General features: G+C 42.4%; 1 protein-coding gene across 3 annotated transcripts in view; it reads left to right on the forward strand.

The window, feature by feature from the left end:
• LOC140203068 (myosin-11-like) overlaps positions 1-25,175 on the forward strand; it is a 137,761-nt gene that overhangs the window by 46,434 nt on the left and 66,152 nt on the right. For 2 of the 3 annotated variants that reach the window (XM_072268826.1, XM_072268828.1), the window contains exons 4-7: positions 1,272-1,299; positions 10,626-10,728; positions 20,290-20,310; positions 23,322-23,414. In XM_072268826.1, the coding sequence (XP_072124927.1) occupies positions 1,272-1,299; positions 10,626-10,728; positions 20,290-20,310; positions 23,322-23,414 (245 nt within the window). The remainder of the gene's footprint in view (positions 1-1,271; positions 1,300-10,625; positions 10,729-20,289; positions 20,311-23,321; positions 23,415-25,175) is intronic. The other variant, XM_072268827.1, reaches the window with a different exon arrangement.

Consider the following 25,175-nt stretch of genomic DNA (forward strand, 5'->3'; position numbering starts at 1 on the left):
GGACTGTACTGCTGGAGTTTAGAAGAATGAGGGAGGTATCTCATTGAAGCCTATTGAATATTGAAAGGTCTAAATAGAGTGGATGTGGAGAGGATGCTTCCTATAGTGGGTGAGTCTAGGGCCAGTGGGCATAGTCTCAAAATAGAGAGTATCCACTTAGGACAGAAATGAGGAGGAATTTCTTTAGCCAGGGGGTAGTGAATCTGTGGAACTTGGCTGTGAAGGCCAAGTTATTGAGTATACTTAAAGTGGAGGTTGATAAGTTCTTGATTGGACAGCACATCAAAGGTTATGGAGAGAAGGCAGGGAGAATAGGGTTGAGATGATAATAAATCAGCCCTAATGGAATAGCAGAGCAGACTCCATGGGCTGAAAGGCCTAATTCTACTCCTATGTCTTATGACCTTTTCCTCACATTGGTCATCTCTGGGATGTGGGTAGTGCCTTGGAGGTATTTAGAAACAGCCTTCTTGGTGATGGCATTTGCACAGTTCTATTCAGTAGGGGAGTTCCAGGCTGTAGACCAAGTAACAATGACTCCCTAATGATGTTAGAATTCATGGGTATGGCAGGTGCTGTCAGAATATTCAAGAAGGATATGAAATTTAACTAGGAAATGTTGGGAACACTGAGAAGTTCATATCCATGATCCTTGCCGGAACTGTGACTCCTCAAGTTTGCTCCATTATCAAATAAGGTCATGGCTGATTTGATTCTGACCTCAACTCAACTTCTCTACTTACTCCTCACTCAAAAAAAGCAATAATACGTTTGAAAGTAATTGTTGCTTTTGGATATCCCCTGCTTTGTAGCCACTAGATTTTCTTTCACAGAACAAAATGAAGGCAATCCCATCCTGGGGCAATGGGGAGAAGTGTTAAAAGAGGGTTTTCTTTTTTTTTAATTTTGGGATCAGAGCAACATTAGTAAGACTGCATCTATAGCAGACATGGGCGGAGTTATCTAGTTAGCAACATTCAGTTTGTATGAAAGTAATAGTCTTGGTGAAAAATTGAGGCACATATGAGGTGTGAAGTTTTAATACTATATATGATTAGTTTATAAGGAGCTCACATGGTTAGATCCTTGAATTTAAAAGACAAGCTTTCAACATGTATGAAATTGTGTGAATCGATGAGTGATGTTACAGCGCTCGTTCTTTGGCAAAATAACAACTGGTTTTTATTGGAATGTAATTAAAACAAATTAATTTAAACATTTATCCACCATCAATATATCATAATAATAATTCCTTTCACATTTTTTAACAGATCGCGAAGACCAGTCAATTTTGTGCACGTGAGTAAAATGCTTCACATTTATCTATTTCTGCTTTTGTTGTTTTCTAAGTGCTTAAGGCATTTTCAGTCCTTAAATGTTACCCCCCCCCCCAATATCTCGAGTTGAGAACGTGGTAAAGGTGAAGGAGGGGAACTGGCAGGAATTTTGCAAAACTTGTATGTTAGGATCAGCTGGGGAGTGAGCTGCCTCCACTCTCTGTAGATTGGTAGTTGCCAAACACTCATTGCTGAAAAGCTCAAGCAGGCTTGTTAAGAATACATAGCACTGATGTGAAATAAAAATGATGAAATATTGTTGATGCTCAGATGGCAGGGAGGAAAACCGGTAAACTAATTTTTAAATTCCAGCTGCTTCCCAAAATGTATTGCTCAAGTCCTGAAGGACAAGTTAGAACCCCAAAATAACCCAAATCTACCCTGTTTTTTAGACATCAGTGCTCAGCTTTTTAAGTCCCATCTTCATTATTATGTCCAGTTGAATGGCTCAGCACTATGGCTCAAAGAAGCAAGTAACTACTTACTAGTAGACGCTAACATATATTTGCATATACTGTTTATAAGTCATTTTCAGTGTTTATGATTCATTCAATGTATTGCAACAGCAGAAACAGTACTCTTGCCTTTCCAGTTCTTTTTAATGTTCTGGCAATATACCCGGCCCCTTCAGGAAATGTATCTTCAGCTGTCAGTCTGGTTCGTAATTATAAATAGTAGCCTCTCAATAACATCTCTCTGTGCCCATGATAATGCTTGGTCTTTACAGTATTGTTAGCTTTAAGGAGGGAATTACTCCAAGGAGTGCCAAATAAGGCAAACTCCAAGAGATCCAGCAGAGAGCCGAAGGTAGAAAGTATGCATTATGAAGGACAAGAAGTACAAACTGTGGCAGTGCTCGTAAAGCATTCAGTGATTGGTGAGAATGCAGAACTTCTGTGCACACTTAATGGCAACGGAAAAGTTGCATGCTCCCATGAAATGCAGAATGGTAAACAGCAACTACTCCAAATTAACAAATCCTCTTCTGCATGGCTGTTTCTCTGGGCAGAGATAATGAGCTTTTGAAATTGTACAATCTTCTTGTCGAATCTGATCTGGACCGATGCCAGTTTTCTGTTACCAAGTCCTATTAGATCCAAATAGAATTATTTGTGTCCCCTGAGCTGAAATGGGTGGGAAGGAAGGAATTCTTGTAATCTTATGTACTTCAAACAACACTTTCCTGTAATGGAATTAGGCATGTTCCATTGTTCACTTCGTCACAAATACCAACTGGTAGTGAAATTGTATTTAATGCAAAACCAGCTGGGAACCAGGGAAAAAGATACATAGTAGCTAAATATCAAAAAGCACCAATTTATTCTTCTTATTTCCATGATTAATTCAATGCTGCATACTGTAATGTTTAAACTTTGACATTTTGAAATCTGAATGTGGTTGTATAATTATTATGGGTATAAACACCAGTTTTCCCTTCACGAGTGGTTCGAAAGAGAATTGATGGTGAGATATCCCTTGTGGGTAACTGTGTTCCTGATTTTTGCTTTTCTGACTGCCTACCTATCACCAGAATTGGTACAGTACAAACCTCTTGAACTGAGGGTCTGGGAACACTTTGAATCTGATCCTTTAGCTTTGCCCCAACAAGGCTGGTGTATCTAATGCAATCCCATTCAGGAGAATGGAGTGGCTAAAGTTGCTAAGTACCTTGTTTTTTTTAATTAAAAGCTCTCCGTTAAGAAGGTAATGAGATCTGTGGACAATGGGGTAGATTTTTTTCCACCTGGTTCACCAACATTTCTGCCATTCCAGCACTTATATTGGCTGAGTATGTACCCGTTTAACTCTGGAGTACAGTGGCGTGTTCTGAGTGTCAATAAGACCTTGTGCTGCACAGAGGGAGGTCTAGCCCCCAGCTCTCAATGTTGGCCTTTGCTAGCTGTAAGAGTTGTAATTGATTATGTACTGGGGACATTGGTCTCAGAGAAGACCTTAATGCCAATCCTTCCAGTCAATATGGAGGATTTGAGGAGATGGTATGAATGGTTCTTTCTAATGTGGGTATTCCAGGACTCAGAATCATAGTGGAGGGCAGAGTTCAGTGTTCTGTGAATTGTGTGCTAAGTCTGAGGTTTTAATCTTCAAATATTCTTTACTCGATTAACCAAGGGTTGTGCTCATACAGTGAAGCTGGTGGTTTGTTTGCTTTCACCGAGATGTGGCCCACAAGCTTTCCTGGGTCTCACTATGAACGTTTATTGCCCAAATGCAGTGTCGTGCGATGGGAGCAAGCTGGTAGGAGATTATTGCTTTGCAGGTGTTTCATGTAAGGCCCATCTTCTTGCGCAGTTCATTGGGCTGGATGCACCATTCACATCCCCAACAACGCACAGTCCTCAGGCATGCACTCCATTCCTGACAGAGAGAGGAAAAGTGTCAAGGAAACACTGAAACTCCCAGTGAAAAATGCAGCATCCCCACTAAATATTGGGAAACACTATCCCATGAATTCTCGAAGTGGAGCAGCTCCTAGAACCTTACCAGCCGCTCAGAACCCACAACACTGGAGCTGAAGAAAACTTCCTTGCTCTTGAGTTTCTGCCTAAGAATAATAATGATGAGAAGAAGAATAGGGGATTATGGTTTTTAAAAGACTCGACATTTGAAAGACATTTACAAACTACTAAAATAAATGGTAAAAATATAATTAAAATTGTTAAGATGCAGCTCCAAACCTAACAAGACAGGTCTCCACAACTGAATTCCATACAGATGTAGAATAAACTGGTTTTTGGCTTTCTGAGTACGTCAGGAAGTCTTTAACTTGTACCTGTCACATGACCTGCACAGAAGCCCAGGGGTTGCTGCAGTCTCAGCAGAAGGTCTGATGGGAGCTATCGGCAATGATCAGTATGATTAAACCCAACTGGACATCTGCAAATTAATTTAATCCTTACATGGATTTAAAAATATAGATCTGGATCAATGCTGAATAGGGCAAAGTCTAAGCCAGAAATTACGGAGCTTCAGTCCAGTTTATTTTTGAGCAAAGATCTGACATTAGCACAGAGCTAGTTTGCCTACCTGGTCTGTCTCCACTTGAGCCCTCTACATGTTCAGGCACACAGCTCTGTACTCTCTATTACTACAGCCTAACCTGCTGGCATCTCCCACAGCCCTGCTAATAACTGCACAGAACAGAGGCAAGGAACTGTAATCACTCTCCAACTGCACCCAATACACTATAAGACAAGACAGCTCATCCCCATGGCAACCCTGACAAACTAATACTGGAGTGTGTCCTAACTGCAACACACATCAAAGTTGCTGGTGAACGCAGCAGGCCAGGCAGCATCTCTAGGAAGAGGTACAGTCCTGACGAAGGGTCTCAGCCTGAAACGTTGACTGTACCTCTTCCTAGAGATGCTGCCTGGCCTGCTGCGTTCACCAGCAACTTTGATGTGTGTTGGTTGAATTTCCAGCATCTGCAGAATTCCTCTTGTTTGCGTGTGTCCTAACTGGTTGCCTTGTGGTCTGGTATGGAAACACCAATGCCCAGGAATGGAAAGGGCCACAGAAAGTGGTGGAAACAGCCCAGTCCATCACATGTGAAGCCCTCCCTACCACGGAATAGATTTACATGGAGTGTTGCCAACGTCATTGAAAACCTTTACCATCCAGGCTACGCCCTCTTCTCACTACTACCATTGGGAAGGAGGTACAGAAGCCTTAGGTCCCACACCACCAGGATCAGGGACAATTACTAAACTACAACCATCAGGCTCCTGAACTGACACAGATAACTTCAATCACCATGACTCGGAACTGATTCTATGACATACAAACTCACTTTCAAACACTCTTTACAATTGATGTTTGCAGAATTATTTTCATTTGCACAGTTGGTTTGCTCTTTTATCAATCTTTGCTTATATATAGTCATTCATAAATTCTAATGTATTTCTTTTATTCTTGTAAATGCCTTCAAGAAAATGAATCTCAAGGAAGTATATGGTAACATGTATGTACTTTGGTAATAAATTTACTTTGATCTTTAACTACTATCCCTCTCACCACCTTCTACGCAACTTAAGCAACCTTTTATCATCTCTTTCAGTCTTTGACCTGAAATGCTGACTCCCTTTCCCTTCCCACAGATGCTGCCTGACCTGCTGCGTGTTTCTGGCATTTTTTTTGTTTTGTATACACGTCTTCTCGTTGTTAGCAGAATCCTACAAACATAGCAGCAATAATGGAAAACATTTGTGTCTGATACAGCCCTACCATATGAAATGCTCAGACATCATGGCTGAAACTGTGTTGCATTATTTATTTATTTATTTCGCGATACGGCGTGGAGTTGACCATTCTGGACCTTCAAGGCACGCAACCCCTGATTAAACCTAACCTAGTCACGGGACAATTTACAATGATCAATTGCTCTATCCGGTATGTCTTTGGACTGTGGGAGGAAAACTTATGCATTCCATGGGGAGGACGTACAGAGACTCCTTACAGAATGGCACCAGAATTGAACTCTGAACCCCAGAAGACCCTGAGCTGTAATAGTATCACGCGAACTGCTACTGTGATACCCTTTCATGCTCAATGCTCTACTTGCACTGCAAACATCAGTAAGCTTTGGCCTAGGGTGAAAGTTGAGCAGACAGTAGATTGGTTGGAGTAGGATAAAGCAAACAGTCTGATAAACAGGGTGAACTTAGGAATTATTTATTTTTTACATTTATTTAGAGAATAATACCTTTATAGCACAATGAGACCCCACCACCCAATTACACCCACATGACCAATCGACCTACGGACCCGTATGTCTTTGGAATGTGGGAGGAAATCAGAGTGCATGGAGGAAACCACGGGGTCATGGGGAGAACATGCAAACTCCTTGAAGACAGCAGCAGAATTGAAACCCGTTCGCTGATGCCGTAACAGCGTTAGGGTAACTGCAAGGCTACAGTGGTGTGGAGTAGAAATTTTGGGTGAGATTTGGAGAGGAGTGTTCGATGAATGAGGGGAAGTGTTGAAACAGCAGAGGCAGATGAACACACTAGTCATTTCCCACCCTAAAACAGGCACGGATAAGTGTTCGACCATGTGCTGACATGCCAGAGGAGTCTATCAAACTACTGCAGTAAGAGGACTGAGGGACAGAACTTGTGAGACAGCTCTGATTACTCAAATCACTCTTTAACTCTTCTCTCCTCTTCCAGCACAACTGATCACTCTCCCTATTCTTTGCACACATGGTACATCTCCCACTTCAGGTATGAGTTTGTGTTGAACCAGAGTCTTGGCAGACTATAGGCCTGATGCTTGAGGAAGGAGGAACTGCCATACTGACAACCGCTTTTGATTCTGAGACCTTGTATGCCTTTTGTGTAGTTATAAACCATCTCTGATTCTATCTGGACAAAAGCTGAAAGTTCTTCTGATTTTGAAGCAAACCACCATTAAAATTCTCAGATCAATTATATCATTGACATTTGTGAAAACTTGCTGTGCACAGATTTAGCTTTCATTTTAATAAGCATAAAACATTTTATTGGCCCCAATGCTTTGAGATCTCCAACCAATATAAGATGGAAGGTACTTCACTGTCCAACTTCTTTCCTCTTATAACTAAGGTTATCTAAATGTTCAGCACATGTTAACATTCTTATATGGAGACTTGCCTGTCACCAGTCAGCCTTCTAAAGATTTTCAATGCTGCTTGTTCTACCTGTCCTGTGGTAGCTATCTATGGTGTGCTCATGGGCTCAAAGTACTGATGATTTGTTAATGATCCACAAGAGCACTTTTACTCGCGGAAGCTCAGTTCTACCTTTTGAATTTAAAAAAATCTTTCTTGGAATTTTCAGATTCCATCTTGTTTCATCATACTTCAGGGTAACCAACAGTACAAACTTCAGATAGACGGATCCTAATCTGTCACACAATCATGCACACACTGTCTCACACTTTCTTCTCAGTTTAAAAAAAAGAAAGACACTGCTTTTCATCCCCATCATCTAATTAGTTAAGCCAAAGACCATCTTCTAACAATTAAAAATCACAAGTCATTTATCTGACTGCAAGTTAAACAAACATACATTCTGGGCTTGGACAGAAAACAGAGAAACCGTGCTATACTGAGGCACATCTGGTTTCAGCAGCATGATCACTGACAATCTAATAGAGCATTAGTAACATCGGACTGGAAATAAATACTCTGAATTAACCACTTCCAGTGCCCAGTGATTGCTGGTGATTTTTTAACCCAGTGAAATCTGCCTGATGTAGTGATTGGGAAACATACAGAAACTATAGCGTCTAATATTTCCCAATAATTCAGGAAACCTTAGGCAGTTCATGCACTTCAAAACCTCGGAAAATCCCAAACTTGCAAAATATCTTGGGAATCTAAAGGCTTCATGCAAGGAACTTCAAGGAAGGAACTTGTGCAAATGGAAAGATTTGGCCTTTTATGGTGTTGCACAAGTTAGTAGACGTACTAAGGTCATTATTCATTTCCATATTAATGTAAAATGAATCAGTGCCAAAGTTAGAAGTAAAACTCTTACAGAAATGCAACTAAAGCAAATGGTTTCTAATTATAAACACACGAAATTATGCAAATGCTGGAAATCCACAGCAACACACACAAAATGCTGGAGGAACTCAGCAGGTCAGGCAGCATCTATGGAAATGAATAAACAGTCAACATTTCAGGCCGAGACCCTTCTTCAGGACTGGAAAGGAAGGGAGATGCCAGAATAAAAAGGTGGGGGGAGGGGAAGGAGGCTAGCTAGAAGGTGATAGGTGAAGTCAGTGAGTAGGAAAGGTGAAGGGCTGGAAAGGAAGGAATCTGTAGGAGAGGAGAGTGGACCCTAGGAGAGAGGTAAGGAGGTGGGATCCAGGGGGAGGTGATAAGCAGGTGAGAAGAGGTAAGAGGCTAGAGTGGGGAATAGAAGAAGAGGGGTGGGGAAGGGATTTTTTTTACTGGAAGGAGAAATTGATATTCATGCCATCAGGTTGGAAGGTACCCAGAGGGAATGTAAGGTGTTGCTCCTTCACCCTAATGGTGGCCTCTTTGTGGCATAAAAGGAGCCATGGAACAATATGTCGGAACAGGAATGGGAATCGGAACTAAAATGCTTGCCCACCAGGAAGTTCCGCTTTTGGTGGATGGAGCAGAGGTGCTTGACAAAGCGGTCCCCCAATTCACGACAGATCCCACCAATGTAGAGGAGGCCACAGCAGCAATACTGGACACAATAGACAACCCCAGCAGATTCGCAGGTGAAGTGTTGCCTCACCTGGAAGGACTGTCTGGGACCCTAAATGGAAGTTGGGGTGGGGGGGGTGTAGATAAAGATATGTTTGGTGGTAAGATCCCTTTGCAGATAGCAGAAGTTATGGAGAATGCTGTGCTGGATGCGGAGGCTCATGTGATGGTAGCTAAAGACGAGGAACTCTATCACTGTTAAGATGGCGGGAAGATGGGGTGAGCGCAAATGCTTGGGAAATGGAGAAGATGCAGGTGAGGGCAGCCTCAATTGTGCAGGAACGGCAGCCTCATCCTTCGAAGAAGGAGGAAGTCTCTGATGTCCTGGAAAGGAAAGCCGCATCCTGGGAACAGATGAGTTGGAAATGAAGGAACCGAAAAAAGGGAACGGCATTTTTACAGGAGACAGGGTGGGAAGAAGTATAGTCAAGAAAACCGTGGGAATCAGTAGGTTTATAAAAGATGTTGGTTGACAGTTTGTTTCCAGAGCTGGAAACAAGAGCTTGAGAAAGAGCAGGGAGGTGTCAGAAATGGACCAAATGGACTTAATGGTAGGGTGGAAGTTGGAGGCAAAGTGGATGGAATTGATGAGCTCAGCATAGGTGCACCAATGCAGTTGTCAATGTAGTGGAGGAAGAGGTGGGGAGCATTAGGGAAGGCTTGGAACATGTTTTTTTTCCACATAGTCAATGAAAAGGCAGGCGTAGCTGGGCCACAACTACCCCTCAAGTCTGGGGAAAGTGGGAGGGAGGAGACCAAGGAAAAATTGTTGAGGACCAGTTTTGTTTTTAAGCCCAAGTGCTACACCTGTCCCTACACCTCCTCTCTTGCCACCATTCAGGGCCCCAAACAGTACTTCCAAGTGAGGCAACACTTCACTTGTGAGTCTGTTGGGGTCATCTATTGCATCCGGTGCTCCCGGTGCGGCCTCCTCTACATCGGTGAAACCCGACGCAGATTGGGGGACGGCTTCATCGAGCACCTCCGCTCCGTCCGCCAAAACAGACAGGATCTCCCAGTAGCCACCCACTTCAACTCTGCTTCCCACTCCCATTCAGATATGTCCATACATGGCCTCCTCTACTGCCATGATGAGGCTAAACTCAGGTTGGAGGAGCAACACCTCATATACTGTCTGGGTAGTCTCCAGCCCCTTGGTATGAACATAGAATTCTCCAGCTTCCGATAATTCCCTCCCCCTCCCTTCTCCTATCCCTATGTCACTCTGCCCCCTACCCCCGTGCCTACCACCTCCCTCATGGTCCCACCTCCTTCTACTACCCATTGTGTTTTCCCCTGTTCTTTCTTCACCTTTCCTGCCTATCACCTCCCTGCTTCCCCTCCCCCACCCCTTTATCTTTCCCCTTACTGGTTTTTCACCTGGAACCTACCAGCCTTCTCCTTCCCACCCTCCCCCCACCTTCTTTATAGGGCCTCTGCCCCTTCCCTCTACAGTCCTGACGAAGGGTTCCGGCCCGAAATGTTGACTCATCGTTTCCACAGATGCTACCTGACCTGCTGAGTTCCTCCAGTGTGTTGTGACTGTTGCCAGACAGAGGAGTGTGATGGTGGAGGGGAAATGGTTGGTTCTTTTATTGAGAAAGAAACTGAGAGCTTTAAGGCCTTCTTGATGGGGGATAGAAGTGTATATGGACTGGACATCCATAGTGAACAAGAGGCGGTCAGGGCCAGGAAACTGAAAGTTAGTGAGGCAATCAAGAGCATGAGAAGTGTTGCAAATGTAGGTGGGATCAATTATCTGTAAACTGCCAGAACGAGTTGGTTACCATGGAATTTGAAATACCCACAGAAACATTAAACATTCTATCAGGTGCTATGTTCACAGTGAGAAGGAAAAGTGTGTCACTGTCCCCACCGGTGGAACAGGCAGACTCAGAGCTTGCAGCTGCAACCAGAGAAACCAAAGTCCTTCGAAGAGGCAGGGAATAATTGTCAGTAGTGATGATATGAATCCTCACAGTCAAGCACAATGTAAATATGGGTGAACTTGAAAAGTTGCAATAACACATGGATTTCCTGCACAGGGGTGAATCTGGAGCTGGGAAGACAGAAAACACAAAGAAAGTTATTCAGTACCTGGCCGTGGTTGCTTCCTCCCACAAGAGCAAGAAGGATGCTAGTGCTATTGTAAGTCAATTCTTTAATATGTTCTCTCTGTGTGTTAATATTTTGGTATTATCCTGTTGTCTTGAGAGATCTTTGGGACCCTCATGCATCTAGACAATAGTAAACAAAACTAAAAACCGTTTATGATGTAAACTAGCTATGGAATGTTCACTCAAAATGATTACTATAATGAACAGAACCAATGCAAAATAAGATCAAATGCTTGGACAATGTTAGTTTTCAACGTGCATGGTCACAGTGTACCAGTGGACCCAATTTTTCAAAATATGGAATGGAGTTCACCGCACATAGATGGAAATCAACGAGCAACTGCTGGAGCCTGTTGTTTTTATACTTTTCCTTCACAGTTATTATATAGGCATCCGTTAGTCTCCTGAGACCATGGATTTGCGCCTTGGAAGGTTTCCAGGGCGCGGGCCTGGGCAAGGTTGTATGGAAGACCAGCAGTTGCCCATGCTGCAAGTCTCCCCTCTCCATGCCACCGATGTTGTCCAAGGGAAGGGCACAAGGGCCGATACAGCTTGGCACCGGTGTTGTCGCAGAGCAATGTGCGTTTAAGTGCCTTGTTCAAGGATACAACACGCTGCCTTAGCTGAGGCTCGAACTAGCGACCTTCAGATCACTAGACCGACACCTTAACCACTTGGCCATGCGTCAACACTTTTCCATGACCCACCTATATATCTATTTCTCATTGCTGGTTATTGGAAGACCTATCAATGAATGAACCTTTCTTATTCCTGAATTCAGCCCATATGGCCTCACTGGAAGAGCCCTGCAAATTCCTCTCTAAGCGCAGCTCTAACATTCTCCCTACTCAGTCATGCAACTCCGCCACCACTTTTACAATCCCCCCTATCATGTCTGAAATGTCAAAACTCTGGAACGGTGAGCTGCCAGTCCTACTCTCCGCTCGAGCACTGTCTCTGCAATGGGTACAACACTGTAGTACCATGGTCTAATCCAGGCTTTGAGCTCACCGGCCTCTGTCCCATTGTGTTCTAAACTTGTTCTTCCTAGGAGAGTGATTTGATTTAACCTTCTCCTTAATCCCTCCACCCGCTGACCTACTGTTCTGTTTGCCGCCGGCTGGCAACCCACCCTGCAAGGATATTAGCACCACTTCAGTTTTGGTGCAACACAACTTTTTTATATAGGTCCCAGCTGCCCTGGAAGAGAACCTAATGATCCAGGTATCAGAAGCTCTCTGCTCTACACCAGCCCTTTACCCACATTAACTTCCTAATTCTTGCCTGGCTATCATGTGGCACAGGGAGTAATCCTGGGATTACAAACCTAGAGATCCTGCTTTGTAACTTTCTACGTAATGCCTTAAATTCCCTTTGCAGACCTCATCTCTCTTCCGACCTATTTCTTTAGACCGTAAGACAATTGCAGCATAAGACAAGCAACACACTCAGAATGCTGGAGGAACTCAAAAGGCCAGGCAGCATCCATGGAAAAGAGCAAACAGTTGATATTTTGAGACTGGAGAAAAATGATGACGAGTCAGAGTAAAAAGGTGGGGGGAGGGATGGAAGAAGCACAAGGATATAAAATTATGATGGGTATAGATAGTGAATGCAAGCAGGCTTTTTCCACTGAGGCTAGGGGAGAAAAATGCCAGAGGACATGGGTTAAGTATGAAGGGGGAAAAGTTTAAAGGGAACATTAGAGGGGGGCTTCTTCACACAGACGGTGGTGGGGGTGTGGAATAAGCTGCCAGATGAAGTGGTAAATGCGGACTCACTTTTAACATTTAAGAAAAACTTGGACAGGTACATGGATGAGAGGTGTATGGAGGGGTATGGTCCAGGTGCAGGTCAGTGGGACTAGGCAGAAAAACGGTTCGGCATAGCCAAGAAGGGCCAAGAGGCTTGTTTCTGTGCTGTAATGTTCTATGGTTCTATGGTTCTATGGTTCTATGATAGGTGAAACCAAGAGAGGGGGAAGACTGAAGTAAAGAGTTGGGAAGTCAATTGGTGAAAGGGCTGGAGAAGGGGGAATCTGATAGGAGTGCACATGGAAGAAAGGGAAGGGGGAAGGGTACCAGGGGTAAGTGAAGAGTGGGTAAGGAAAGAAGGTGAGAGTGGGGCATGGGGAATGGTGAAGGAGGAGGGGGGCATTAGCAGTAGTTTGAGAACTTGATGTTCATGCCATCAGGTTGGAGGCTATCCGGACAGAATATAAGGTGTTGCTCCTCCAATTTTGAGTGTGACCTCATTGCGGTAGTAGAGGAAGACATGGAGTGACATGTCAGAACGGGATGTGGAATTAAAATGGGTGGCCACTGGGAGATCCCACTTTTTCTGGTGGACAGAGCGTAGATAGCATAAGATGATTCATTGTCCATGGCAATGAATTCCACAGAGTCACCACCTTCTGCCTAAAGAAATTTCTCCTCATCTCTGTTCTAAAGGGATGTACTTCTATTCTGAGGCTGTGCCCTCTGGTCCTAGACTCCCCACTACAGGAAACATCCTCTCCACATCCATTCTATCTAACCTTTCAATTTTTGATAGATTTCAATGAGATCCTCCCCCTCCCCAATCTTCTAAACTCCAGCAAGTACAGGATGAGTGCCATCAAATGCTCCTCATACGTTAACCTATTCATTCCTGGGATCATTCTCGTGAACTTTCTCTGGACCCTTTCCTATGCCAGCATATCCTTTCTTAGATAAGGGGTCCATATTCCAAGTGCAGTAGTACTTTAGTACCGATATGGACCATGACCTCACCCTCCCCTTTCAGTATTAATAGCATTCAATGTTAATATATATTAAAGCATACAGTATGTACGCATTGGTTTGACAGAAATTGATGGTTGAGAATAGAGCTCTTCCTATTTTCAGTCACATGGTGTCAAGGTCAAATATTTTCATCTCAGGAATAATGCAGCCTGTAGTTGGCCCAACAATGAGATTATTGGCAGTGATCCATCTCTGATATTAACTGTTCACTCAGCTTTCCTTTGACATAGTATGAGTCTGTTATGAACTGGTTATCCTCCACTTACTCTCAGTAATATAATAATTTTAAATATAACCAGTTGAAAATAATCCTGCCAATGCAGAACTCTTTTGCCTCACAGTAGAGCGTTAGAGCCCAATGACATGAAGAATACACTTAGTACAACGTTTCTCCTTCCCTTCTGGTTTCAGCAAGATTAATGCAATAATTTGGTTAGTATCTAAAGAAGGAGACCTCTGGTCTCCGTGTTTGTCTCAGAATGGCTGCTCACTCACAGTCTTAGAGGCTAAAGTTTGTGGCTAGTCTTCCTCCATCTCCCATCTTTTTGAGCATATAACCTCGTACATACAGTCAAAGAGTAATGCAGCATGGAAAAAGGCTCTTTAGCCCAACTGGTCCATGCTGACCACAGCATCCACAGCAACTAGTCTCATTTACCTGTATTTGGCCCACAACCCTTGAACCCCCTTCCCTCCATGTACCTATCCAAAGGCCTCTTAAATATTGCAGTTGTACCTGCCTGGACCACTTTCTCTGGCAGCTCATTCTAGGTACTTACTATCCTCTGACTAAAGCTGCCAGAGCACTCAGGTCTCTTTTAAATCTCAACCCTCCTCATCTTGTAACTGTACCCTTCAGTTTTGGACTCCCCAATCCTGGGGGAAAAGACTGTGAGTATCCATACCCCTCAGAATCTTATAAACGTCAATGAGGTCACCTCTCATTCTTCTATGCTCCTCAGGATAAAGATCCAGCCTGACCAACTTCTTCCTATGACTCAGCCCGGACAGCGTGCTCATAAATCACTTCTGCACTTTTCCAGCTTGACAATGTCTTTCCAATAACAGGGTGACCAAGACTGTACACCATACTCCAAGTGTAGCCTCACCAATGACTTAGATAACTGTAACATAATGTCCCTGTGGGGTGAACAGTTTGACTGTCCAAACTCCTCACTTCACACTTACCTAAGTTGTAAACCATTTCTCAGCACATCTTCTAAATAGATCAAGATCTCATTATAACCTTCACTATCAATAAGGCCCCCTAATTTAATATCAGCAGCAAACTTGCGAATCTCACCGTGTACCTTTATATACAGGTCAATTACATAAATAATGAATAACAGAGATCTAAACATTGATCACTGGGGCACTCAACTAATCACAGGCCTCCAGTCAGAGGATTAATCTTCAACCATTGCCCTCTGTTTCCTATTATCAAGCCAATTCTGAATCGACTTCATTAGCTTCCTTTGAATCCCACGCAGTCCGGTCTTCCAGATCAGCCTGCCTCCAAGACCTCATCACATGCCTCAGTAAAGTCCATATAGACAACATCAAGTTCCCGACCTTCATCTATCACCTTGTTTACCTTTTTGAAAAACTCCAAAAGGTTCATCAGACACAGCCTCCCATGCAGAAACCATGCTGACTATTCCTGATCCGGTTTTGACTATCTAAGTGATGGGAGATCTGGTCCCTCAGAATTCCCTACAGTAACCTCCCTACTATTAAAGTCAGGTACACTAGGCTGTAGTTCCCTGGCCTGTCCTTGCTATCCTTCTTGAACAATGGAACAGCATTAGCCACCTGCAGTCTTCTGGAACCTCAGCAGTGCCGAACAATGAATTAAATATCTCTAAAGGGGCCTCTGCAGTTTCATCCCTGGCATCCCATAAGATCCAGGGGTAGGTCAGGATTTGTTACTTTAATCCACTTAGAGGCTGCAAGTATCTTCCTTCTTCCTCATAAATGCATATAATTCAAGACATCACTACTAATGACCCTCTTTTCTTTGGCATCTATGATATTCTTCTCAGTAAACACCAAGGAAAAACAAACATTAAAAATCTTGGCCATCTCCACATGTAGATGTCCCTGAAGGTCTTTAAGAGGATTTAATTTCTCCTGAGTCACCTTTTTACTGTTCAGTACAGGCTTTATATCCAGGTGGATCTAACCTTAAGCTCACACAGGTTAACATGTCCAGGTTAAATGAGGTGAAATTCCTAATTCCTTGAGCTTGATTGCCACAGTTACGGTAAGAGTCCAGTAAAGATTTGTAAGCTAATATTGGATACTTGGATTCAAAAATTGTAGAGATGCAGTGTGAACAGCCGCTGGACAGACAACCCTGCTACCTTCCTGGTAAGATCTTTTAGTCTATCAAAAACTTTGTCCAGCTGCCAGAGAAGTCTCCCATTGCGAGTGAAATCCCTGAAACAGGAAAACCTTTGATCCCTGAGCAAATTAATTATGTCAAAATCTCCAGCTGTTTTCAGGATAAATCCTGTCCTATTTCTCCAGAGGCTGCTTAAGGTTGTCATAGCTGGGGTGGTACTGGGGAAAAGCTCCCACTACCTAGTATGCGCTCCCAATGGTATGTGTCTCAAATAGCCTGTGACAAACATGTCCAGCTCCTAGCCTTCATATGTGGTTTAGCCACTAAGCCCAGCGGGACTGTTTCTACTAATAGGAGAAGGGCCAAAGGTGGGTTACTGCCACTTTAAAACCACTCACTTTAGCTGATGAGGCTCGTCAGCCGTGGTTGGCATCTAGGAGAAGGAAAACTCTGATCTCAAACCTCCACTGCCTTGCAGCTATACCCACTCATGGGGAAGGCTTCAGGAGTAAACCCTGAGGGAAAATTTCAGAGCTAGGGTCCCGAAGGCAGTCCTACATTGAGTGCAATGCTGACTGGCAACTCCTGTGACGCCGCCACTGGTGCCAAACTGTAGCGGCCTCTGCTGCTCCTTTAGATCCATCAGCTGTGTGGAGAGGGGGAGCCTGTTACATGGGCAACCCTCGGCTCTCCATATCGTAGTGCCCTGACTTGCTTATCACTTAGGCAGCAGGGCAGCAACGACCTTGACCAACGGAGGGGTGTCATTTCTCCAGCATTTAGCAGTCATCACCCATCATGTAACAACAAAGTGGGCACATCCCAAAGAAAATGTTTTCACACTGTGTGCAAGCAGGGGATGTTATAAGCCTAGCTGATAGTGTTACAAAGTTGGCGCGTGGCCAAGTGGTTAAGGCGTCCGTCTGGTGACCTGAAGGTCGCTAGTTCAAGCCTTGGCTGAGGCAGCATGTTGTGTCCTTGAGCAAGGCACGTAACCACACATTGCTCTGCGACGACACCGGTGCCAAGCTGTATGGGTCCTAATACCCCTCCCTTGGACAACATCGGTGGCGTGGAGAGGGGAGACTTGCAGCATGGGCAACTGCTGGTCTTCCATACAACCTTGCCCAGGCCTGCGCCCTGGAAACCTTCCAAGGCGCAAATCCATGGTCTCATGAGACTAACGGATGCCTATATAAGTGTTACAATTATGTTGCCAGCCAGGAATATAACTAATTATAAAGTTGCTGCTGCAAAACAGTGCAACTTATGGGCTTTTTGCCTAAAATAATAACCCACTACCCTCCTCTCTCCCAAAAGTAAAAATATTTCTGGCATGTGACTGACAGAACTAACACTCTTTTGAATCCATAACACACTGTCTATATTACCAGTCCCAGAAAGACCAAGAGTCACCGCGTTATAAACTTGTGCCGGTGAACCCATCAGCCATCTCCCCACAATGACACTATCTATTTATTTGTTTAGAGATACGTTGCAGAACAGACTCATCCGGCCCAAGAAGCAAAGCCCAGCAACCCACCTATTTAACCTGACCCTAATCACAGAACACTTGACAATGACCAGTTAATTTACAATAAATTATGCAAGAGGGGGTTCCCCGGGATAGTTGGGATACTTGGATCCAAAGAACGGCTTCCAAGTAGCTTGTTGACGAATTTCAGATGAACAGGAATAACATTCCTTCCAGTCCAGCAGGTCACAAAAGGTCTCACTGTGCTCTGTGAAATGCAATCATAATCTTAACTACTTTAGAGCTGAATCTGCCTTGCAATACAGACGCACCACCTGTGTGCAAGACTGCCTCTTCTCAATGCAACTAACTGCAGCAATGGCTTGGAAAACAATATGGCTCCTCTTGGAACCATGAAGAAACAGTACCTGCAGCTGAAGGCTGGAGAGAAGCCCCAAGAATGACCTTCTACTTATAAGGCAATTAGAATAGGATGACTCCACTATAGATGCCTCAGGCTATAGGAGCTGAGAAAATCACACCCACCTCTGGCTGCTCCTTCTGTGCATTCAAATTGCTGCCCTCACCACCTCTGGACAAAGGTTCAGTGATAACAACACTGGCATGGGCATCACCTCAGCTCCAAGCCTTACAAACTTGGCTTACAGCTGAACCATAGAACTCTCTCTTTAACCCTTGGAACTTTGCCCAATCCCCTCTCCTAGCACCAGTCACTATACAATCAGCACAACGAACCGATTATGGCAAACTTGCTATTTGCACGGAACTGGGAAATAACCAAGCTATATAAGCAGCCTCAATCCTGCCCCTCATCCATAACAATTGAAGGACTTGGTAATGATATGGATTCCAACAACCAATTCAGACTTGGCAAGGTCTTTTCCACTGCACACTTATCATGACACAATTTTTATTGCAACTTGGCTGTTGGGATTTTGCATTCTAGTTATCAAGTAGCCAATCTAACTTGTATGTGCGTTAGCCAACCTAATTTTATTTATACATATGCATCTACAAACAAACCAGCTGTCTGTTTAAAGTACATTCAGCAGAGAAAGTATATAGCCAATAACTTGAATAAAAATAATCAGTGGTTTATAGGGCTTGTATGTTTTTTTTTGTCTTCCTCCATTCATAAAGAGATTTGCGCAGCTAGCCTTTGCGACAACTCCATTAAAAGTGCATTTTGTTAAAATACAGATAACTAACTGGTGGCATTTATTCAGGGTCTAAAGCAAAAGTCATACGATCACAGATCAAAAGATCACCATCAGATTTGAGATCTAGTCCATTTATAACTTAATCTACATCAGTAATAAAAACAGCGAGTAAAGGAAATATTCAGCAGGTGAGGCAGCATCTGCAGCATGGGAAACAGAGTTAATGCTTTTGGCTGATGGACTTTCCAGCGTATTTTATTTTTCTTCAGAGATAGAGATAGAGAGAAGGAGAGTGAGAGGGAGAGGGATTTCAACAAATGGAAACATAAGTCACTTATCTGAAATGAAATAAAATCTCCCTGATTTCAAAAGGGGAGCTTGTTGATCTGCATACAATACTTCTCATATTTAATAACCAATGGTATTGAATATGCTTTTCAAATCCTGATTTCGAAGCAGTATTTCTGGATAGTTATGCAAAAAGTCACCTTTTTGCGCTTTGTTGGTTGTACATTGGAAGATTTTAACTCCCCTAGTATTCCATTGAATTACGTCTTGCCAGCCATCTTCCTGGCTAGCACAGGTTGCTGGCAAAGAATGGTCACATTGCTAACCAACACAAGGTAGATGCTGGATTGGTTTCCAAGAGAATCTCGTGGAGCCTTGTGTTAGGGAAGGTTTGCAGAACTACAGCTGGATCACAGTGATACCATCAAGATCCATGTGCATGTGTGTAGAAGAAATCTACTGGCTTTCAACTGGTGCCAATGCCATCTCCTCAGCAGGTTTAAATTTGAATAGCCGAATGCTGCTGGGCTTCTGCCAGATAAGTATTTTGTTCTGTCTGTACTTTGTTCTGGAAAGGCTAAAGATGCCCCTTTGTACCTGTATTTCAAATTAGAACACTTAACTTCTGAACTTCATGCTGTACAGCTAAAAACCTTCTGTCCAGTGATAAATCATACAAGGTAAATCCTTGGTAGCAAATCACTTCAATTCCACATTTTAGGTTTGGAAATGAAGTGTGTCCAAAGTTTGACAATTGTTTCATTTATCTAAAGTAACTTCATGACCTACTGCAATTTGGGGATTGGTACTAGTTTCACCATTCTCTAGCTGTGTAAGAGACTGGACCCTATTGGATCCCGCATCACTACGCAGACTGCATAGTTCTTTGTTCTTTATGCTGAATTGCAATGACAAATGTCATTTTGACTTCAATTCAGCCACCTGAGCCCCAGAGCAAAGAACGTATTCCCACAGCTGTCATCAAAATGTCAGTTTCTAAAATGTTATTTATCTTTAACTTTTATAATATGTATTTAAATCTTTGGACATCTGAAAAAAAATCTACTTTCTGCCAACATTGGCATCATTTGTTACTAAATTAGTAATGTTTCCTGGAATTATTTTTCGATATCTATTGTTTATTCATGATGGTTGTTTCCATGGAATGTGTTGCATTGTAGACATTAGGCCAGGTTATGCCCACCTCTTTGCAAACAGTTGAAAGGAACTGAACAAGGGCAGAGGAAGCCAAGATATTCTACCCTCGTCCTTTGTTCATTCCTCCCCACTGAAAGAGTTTGGCCTCTATTTGGCATCTCCTTTAACTGCAGCACTGAAGATGTTATCTCAGTTTGTAACATTTGCCTTTTTATTCTGGAACTTCTTCAATATAAGTGAACATCTGGAATTGTGGTGTTATCTTTGGAGATTAGAAAGAGGCTAAATTCTGTTTTGTGTGGCATAATCTGACATTTGTTTCTCTACTGATATATTTGTTTTATACCATATTATCCAACTACAGCAAGATCCCGCTTTTGCATACGTGAGTAATTGAGAATGTTCGATGTGTTTAGAGCACTGATTACGTGTCTGCACGTTATTTTTTTGCACAGAATCTTAATGATGAAATATAGGAAGATGTCACTCACCCCACAGATAAACAGAAATGAAACAATAGCACAAAGGGTTGCATGTTTTCTGAAGTTCATTTAAAGTGTTTTTCGTCACTTCAAAGGCAGCAATTTTCCACTTTCATGAAACAAATAATTCAACCCATAAGGTCTGAGATTAGAAGAAATTAGTATTTCCTGTTTGTATATTTTAGTGTTAAACTTTGCATTCTACTAAAATTAGTTGCTTGTTTTCAATTAGCATTAGGCCAAATTGTTTGCAGTTTATTGGCTTCACAAACATTACTTAAAAGAAAGATTGATTTCAGTTTTGGAAACCTACTTGCAGGATGTACTGTTAAGGACTCTGTGTATTTCTGAGACAAGACACGGTCAAGCCCTGCTTCTCTCTAGATTACAGCAGGTCCACTTTTGGGTTTGGCCTGAGTCATGAACATTCCAGTCTTTCATGCCATGGTCAGCTTCAATATCGGTCTGCTGTGAAAGCAGGGTAATAGTAGAAAAGATTTACTGTATTCTTTATAGCCTTATGGGATGAATTTGAGTTTAAACAGGAAAAAACACAATCAGGATTGAATTGAAATAAAGCCCGAAACAAGTGTAGCCACTGAACTGAAGGAAGAATATCTGCATGGCCTCAATCAGCTATTACTCTGTTCATCTTCAGTACTGATGTAACAATAAGTTGTTGGCTTTAAATTTTGTTGCTATGCAATGAGCTATGTCATGCAAATGCAAAATATGTATCTGCAGTAACATGAGCTTGACAGCTTCATGCTTTTTGAAGCTTTAATCTTATTCTGATAACTAATTACTGGAGCTTACCTCCACTAAAATGGTGCAGTAGTAAATGACAAAGACCAAGAGCAGGAGGAGGCCACTCAGCCCATCGACTCTGCTCCACCATTCAATATGGCCACGGCTGACCATTCAGATTTGGTCCCCTGTTCCAGTTTATTCCTCATATCCCTTGATTTTCTCACCAAAGAACAATCTACCTAATTCCTGCTGAGTATACTTAATAATTTGGCCGTGACTACTTTCTGCAGTAGGGAATTTCGCAGGCTTGCCACCCTCTCGCAGAACTTTCTACCCTTATCTGAGTCTTAAATAACTTATGCCTTATCCTTGAACTATGATCCCTAGCTCTGGACTCTCCTGTCATTGGGAACATTGATCCTACATCTAACATGTCCATATCTGGTCAAGTGTTATAGGTTTCTAAAAGTTACGCTCTTCATTTTAAATGCTAGTAAATATAAGGCTTGCCCTCCCACTCTTGCTGCCATCTTCAATAAGGGATTTTCTGTTTCAGTGATTGATTAAAGGAAAGTATAACACTTGATAAATTTTTTGTGAAAAAGTTATCTTAAAACACTTGAGGAACCATAATTATGTAAATTAAATAGAATTACACTCTTGGCAATTGTTTACCATTTTAAATTAAAGAAACTTACTCAGTGCAATGAAACAAAAGAATCACAATTTAATCTTGAATGAAGTCTGAATTCAGCAGTAATTTTCATTGCTAATGAGGTAAAAGTTTGGCTGACCCGAGCTGGCAATCCAATTGGCTCTATTTAATTCATCCGATGTGAGGACCATAAATTCCTTAATCTGGTCACCACCCAATGCCTCCACCCAAAATATGTGATTAGCAATGAGTTTGGCTTCAGTATCAGCTGAATCATCTGCTAATGTGTACAGTGCGTGTCTTCTGGTCAGTAGGTATCTTCTGGTCCCAGCTGAGTGCATGCTTCCACAAGTGCCAAAACCTTCAGAAACTGGAAAAGAGTAGGGGAATCCAACAAGTTTATAATTTTCCTTGTACCATTTTGAATAATAGGCCGATCTCATCATAGCTCTATGCTACTGCAAATCTTTATGCTTTGGCGGCTGGAAGTGCGTGTGGCTTTATACTGCTTACATTTTTAAACTAATTTCAAATACTAGGAATGCATGTGTATGTGGTTTGTTTAATTATTGCATAAAGTTTCTTGTATTCATTTTTCACGTCCAGGAAAATGAATTTGCTTAACATCATTCCAGATTGTCTACTTACTGGCTGCAGTCAGACATATAGCTAAAATATGTTTGTTTTAGATGAACAGTCATCAAAAACAATCTTGTAAACATTTTCATTTCTTTCCATGCTCGGTCATTGCATCGTTTCTCCCTAACCGTGATTAAACCAAAAGAGTGCCTTTTCATTTTGTAAAAGTTCCCACCAACACTCTCAAACATCTAACAAAAAGTTTACTCACAAGCTACCCAAGCTAAAACTCTAAAGTGTGTGCTTTAACGCCAAGGAACAGAGATTTGGTGTTTTAGAACAGTGAAACTTCCTACAAGGTTGTGCTGATTCTCTTCCTCAGTGAAAAGGATATAGGAGCGGACGTGGCTGTGGAATAAATATGCTGACTCCTGCAGGATGACACAATGTAGACTCCCTCAGTGGAAGGATGGAAGCAAACCCGGCAGGGAACCAATATCCTGCAGATGTTTAAACATTCTTAAAGCAACAAATACATACAACAGCCATTGATGACCTGCATAATCTAAAAACGTCTTGGCAACCTGTCATTTCATTGACTCAACACTGCACTGCTACCTCGCTGGAATTCTGACCTTTGCAGAACTGAAAATGAAACGCTAGTTATTTTTGCTATGTATTATGATATTGGTAAGTTTCATGGCTCAAGTATCATCCACCACAATCATCAACAAAGTGAAGTTGAAGGCAAATCTATTAATGAAACTTAATGTGATAGGCCCTTTAAAACGCCTGTAAACACACAACAAAGCAATAATGGCTGTAGGTCATAATTTGCCAGAACAATGCAAAAGAAAAGGCAGTTAGCATACCAGACATGGGGTAAATCTAGTGACTGTGACTATTGAATGTAATCCATCTTAATTTTAGGGCGAGCTGGAAAAACAACTCCTTCAGGCCAATCCCATTCTGGAAGCTTTTGGTAATGCAAAGACCGTAAAAAATGACAACTCGTCACGCTTTGTAAGTACTTCATTTTGAGCTTTATAGTTTAATATGTATGAAAGTTTCCACAACTGTGCGACAATGAAAAACATTGGTGAAAGGGTTAGTTGACACTGTGGTTGACTGTTCCTAATGTCACAGTAACATCCACGGTAGAAAATTCACTGCAGAACTCATAAGTGAAACAAACAGTTTGTGATGTATTAATTTACAAGATGTCCTGCCAGTCAGTTCCATTACACATTCAAAATATCAATGTTAAATTGTTGTATACAGATTAGTCATACAGGAGAATAATACAATAATAATCCTTTATCAGTTAATTTACAAATGGAATAACACATCATTTCAGAGATGATCAACATCTAAGTCTAGTATGTGCATAGTTACATGAAAATGTTATTCAACCTTTGAAACTGATCAAGAAAATATCCAGAAATTACAATCACAGGGCACTTCTTTTAGTTCAATACGATGTTATACCGGAGGGTGCAATCCTGATTTTCCATGAAAAGCAATGCACCAGTCACCCAGGCACGATTTGGCTACATATTAGTAATATTGAAAGAGTGGCAAGTTAACCAACCATTCTGCTGACTCATCTCTTGCATCTTTTAAGTGGTCCAGAGTGCTTCATGTTCAACGGCGAACAAAGTAGCTCTGAAGTACAGCCACTTATTAAACAAATTAAAATGTCAGCCAATACATTACTAGCCCCAAAAAACAGAAGAGAAACAATAACCAGAGAATCTGTATTGGGTGAGAGATAAATGATGGCCATGACACAGAAAAACTCCTTTGTTTTTTGTGTTGAATGTCGTTAAGTGATAATTCACATCTGCCTGAGAAGGTACATGGAGACATAATTTAAAAAGACAGGCAGAATATATGATATTACAACACTAGAAGTGTCTGCATTCAGCCTGTGCTCAACTCTGTGGAGTTGTACTGGAACCTGCGGTGGTCTGACTGGTAGAGTGTCGGCCCTGAGCCAGGCCTGAGAGCAGCAATATTGGCATCACAAAACAGCATTTTGTCACCTGATGAGACCGGAGAACAACGACAACTCTAAAATGAGGTAATTAACCAATACTTGAAACGAACTGAGCAAGAGTGGAACTTGGACAGAGTGGTTGGGCAGGAAGTTCCAGGCTTTTATCAGCGATGAAGGGACTTGGAGGGAACTTGCAGGAGATGGTGGCCAGAAGTGCCTGGCGCCCCTGTCTTTGTTGGATGTAGAGGCTGCTAAGTTAGATGTTAGTGCACATGGTGAAGAGGATTTGGGGAGGAGGGTGTTGATCTGGGGTGATAACTGATGTTAACATACAAAATTCTGGAAGATCTCAGCAGGTCAGGTGGCATCTATGGAAAGGAATAAACAGTTGATGTTTCGGGCTGAGACCAGAACGCTGATGTTGACTGTTAACTCCTTTCCATAGATGCTGTCTGACCTATTGAGTTCCTCCAGCAATTTGTATGTGTTGCCTTGGATTTCCAGCATCTGCAGATTTTCTCATGGTTGTGATCATTGATGTGTGTGTGTGTGTGTGTGTGTGTGTGTGTGTGTGTGTGTGTGTGTGTGTGTGTGTTTGTCTGTGTAAGAAAGAGGAAGAGAGAAATTTATGGACCTATACATTCATGCAGTAGTGCTCACAAATGGTCATCTTGGAGCTCTGCCACCAGACCAAGACCCAGCCCAGTCCTGTACTTGTTCCAGCCTTCACTGAGTTGTAATGTGCAAATGACACATGCATTAGTGTGTATGTTCAAAGGTTGACT

Source organism: Mobula birostris, chromosome 9 (assembly GCF_030028105.1).
Source record: "Mobula birostris isolate sMobBir1 chromosome 9, sMobBir1.hap1, whole genome shotgun sequence".
Classification (NCBI taxonomy): Eukaryota; Metazoa; Chordata; class Chondrichthyes; order Myliobatiformes; family Myliobatidae; genus Mobula; species Mobula birostris.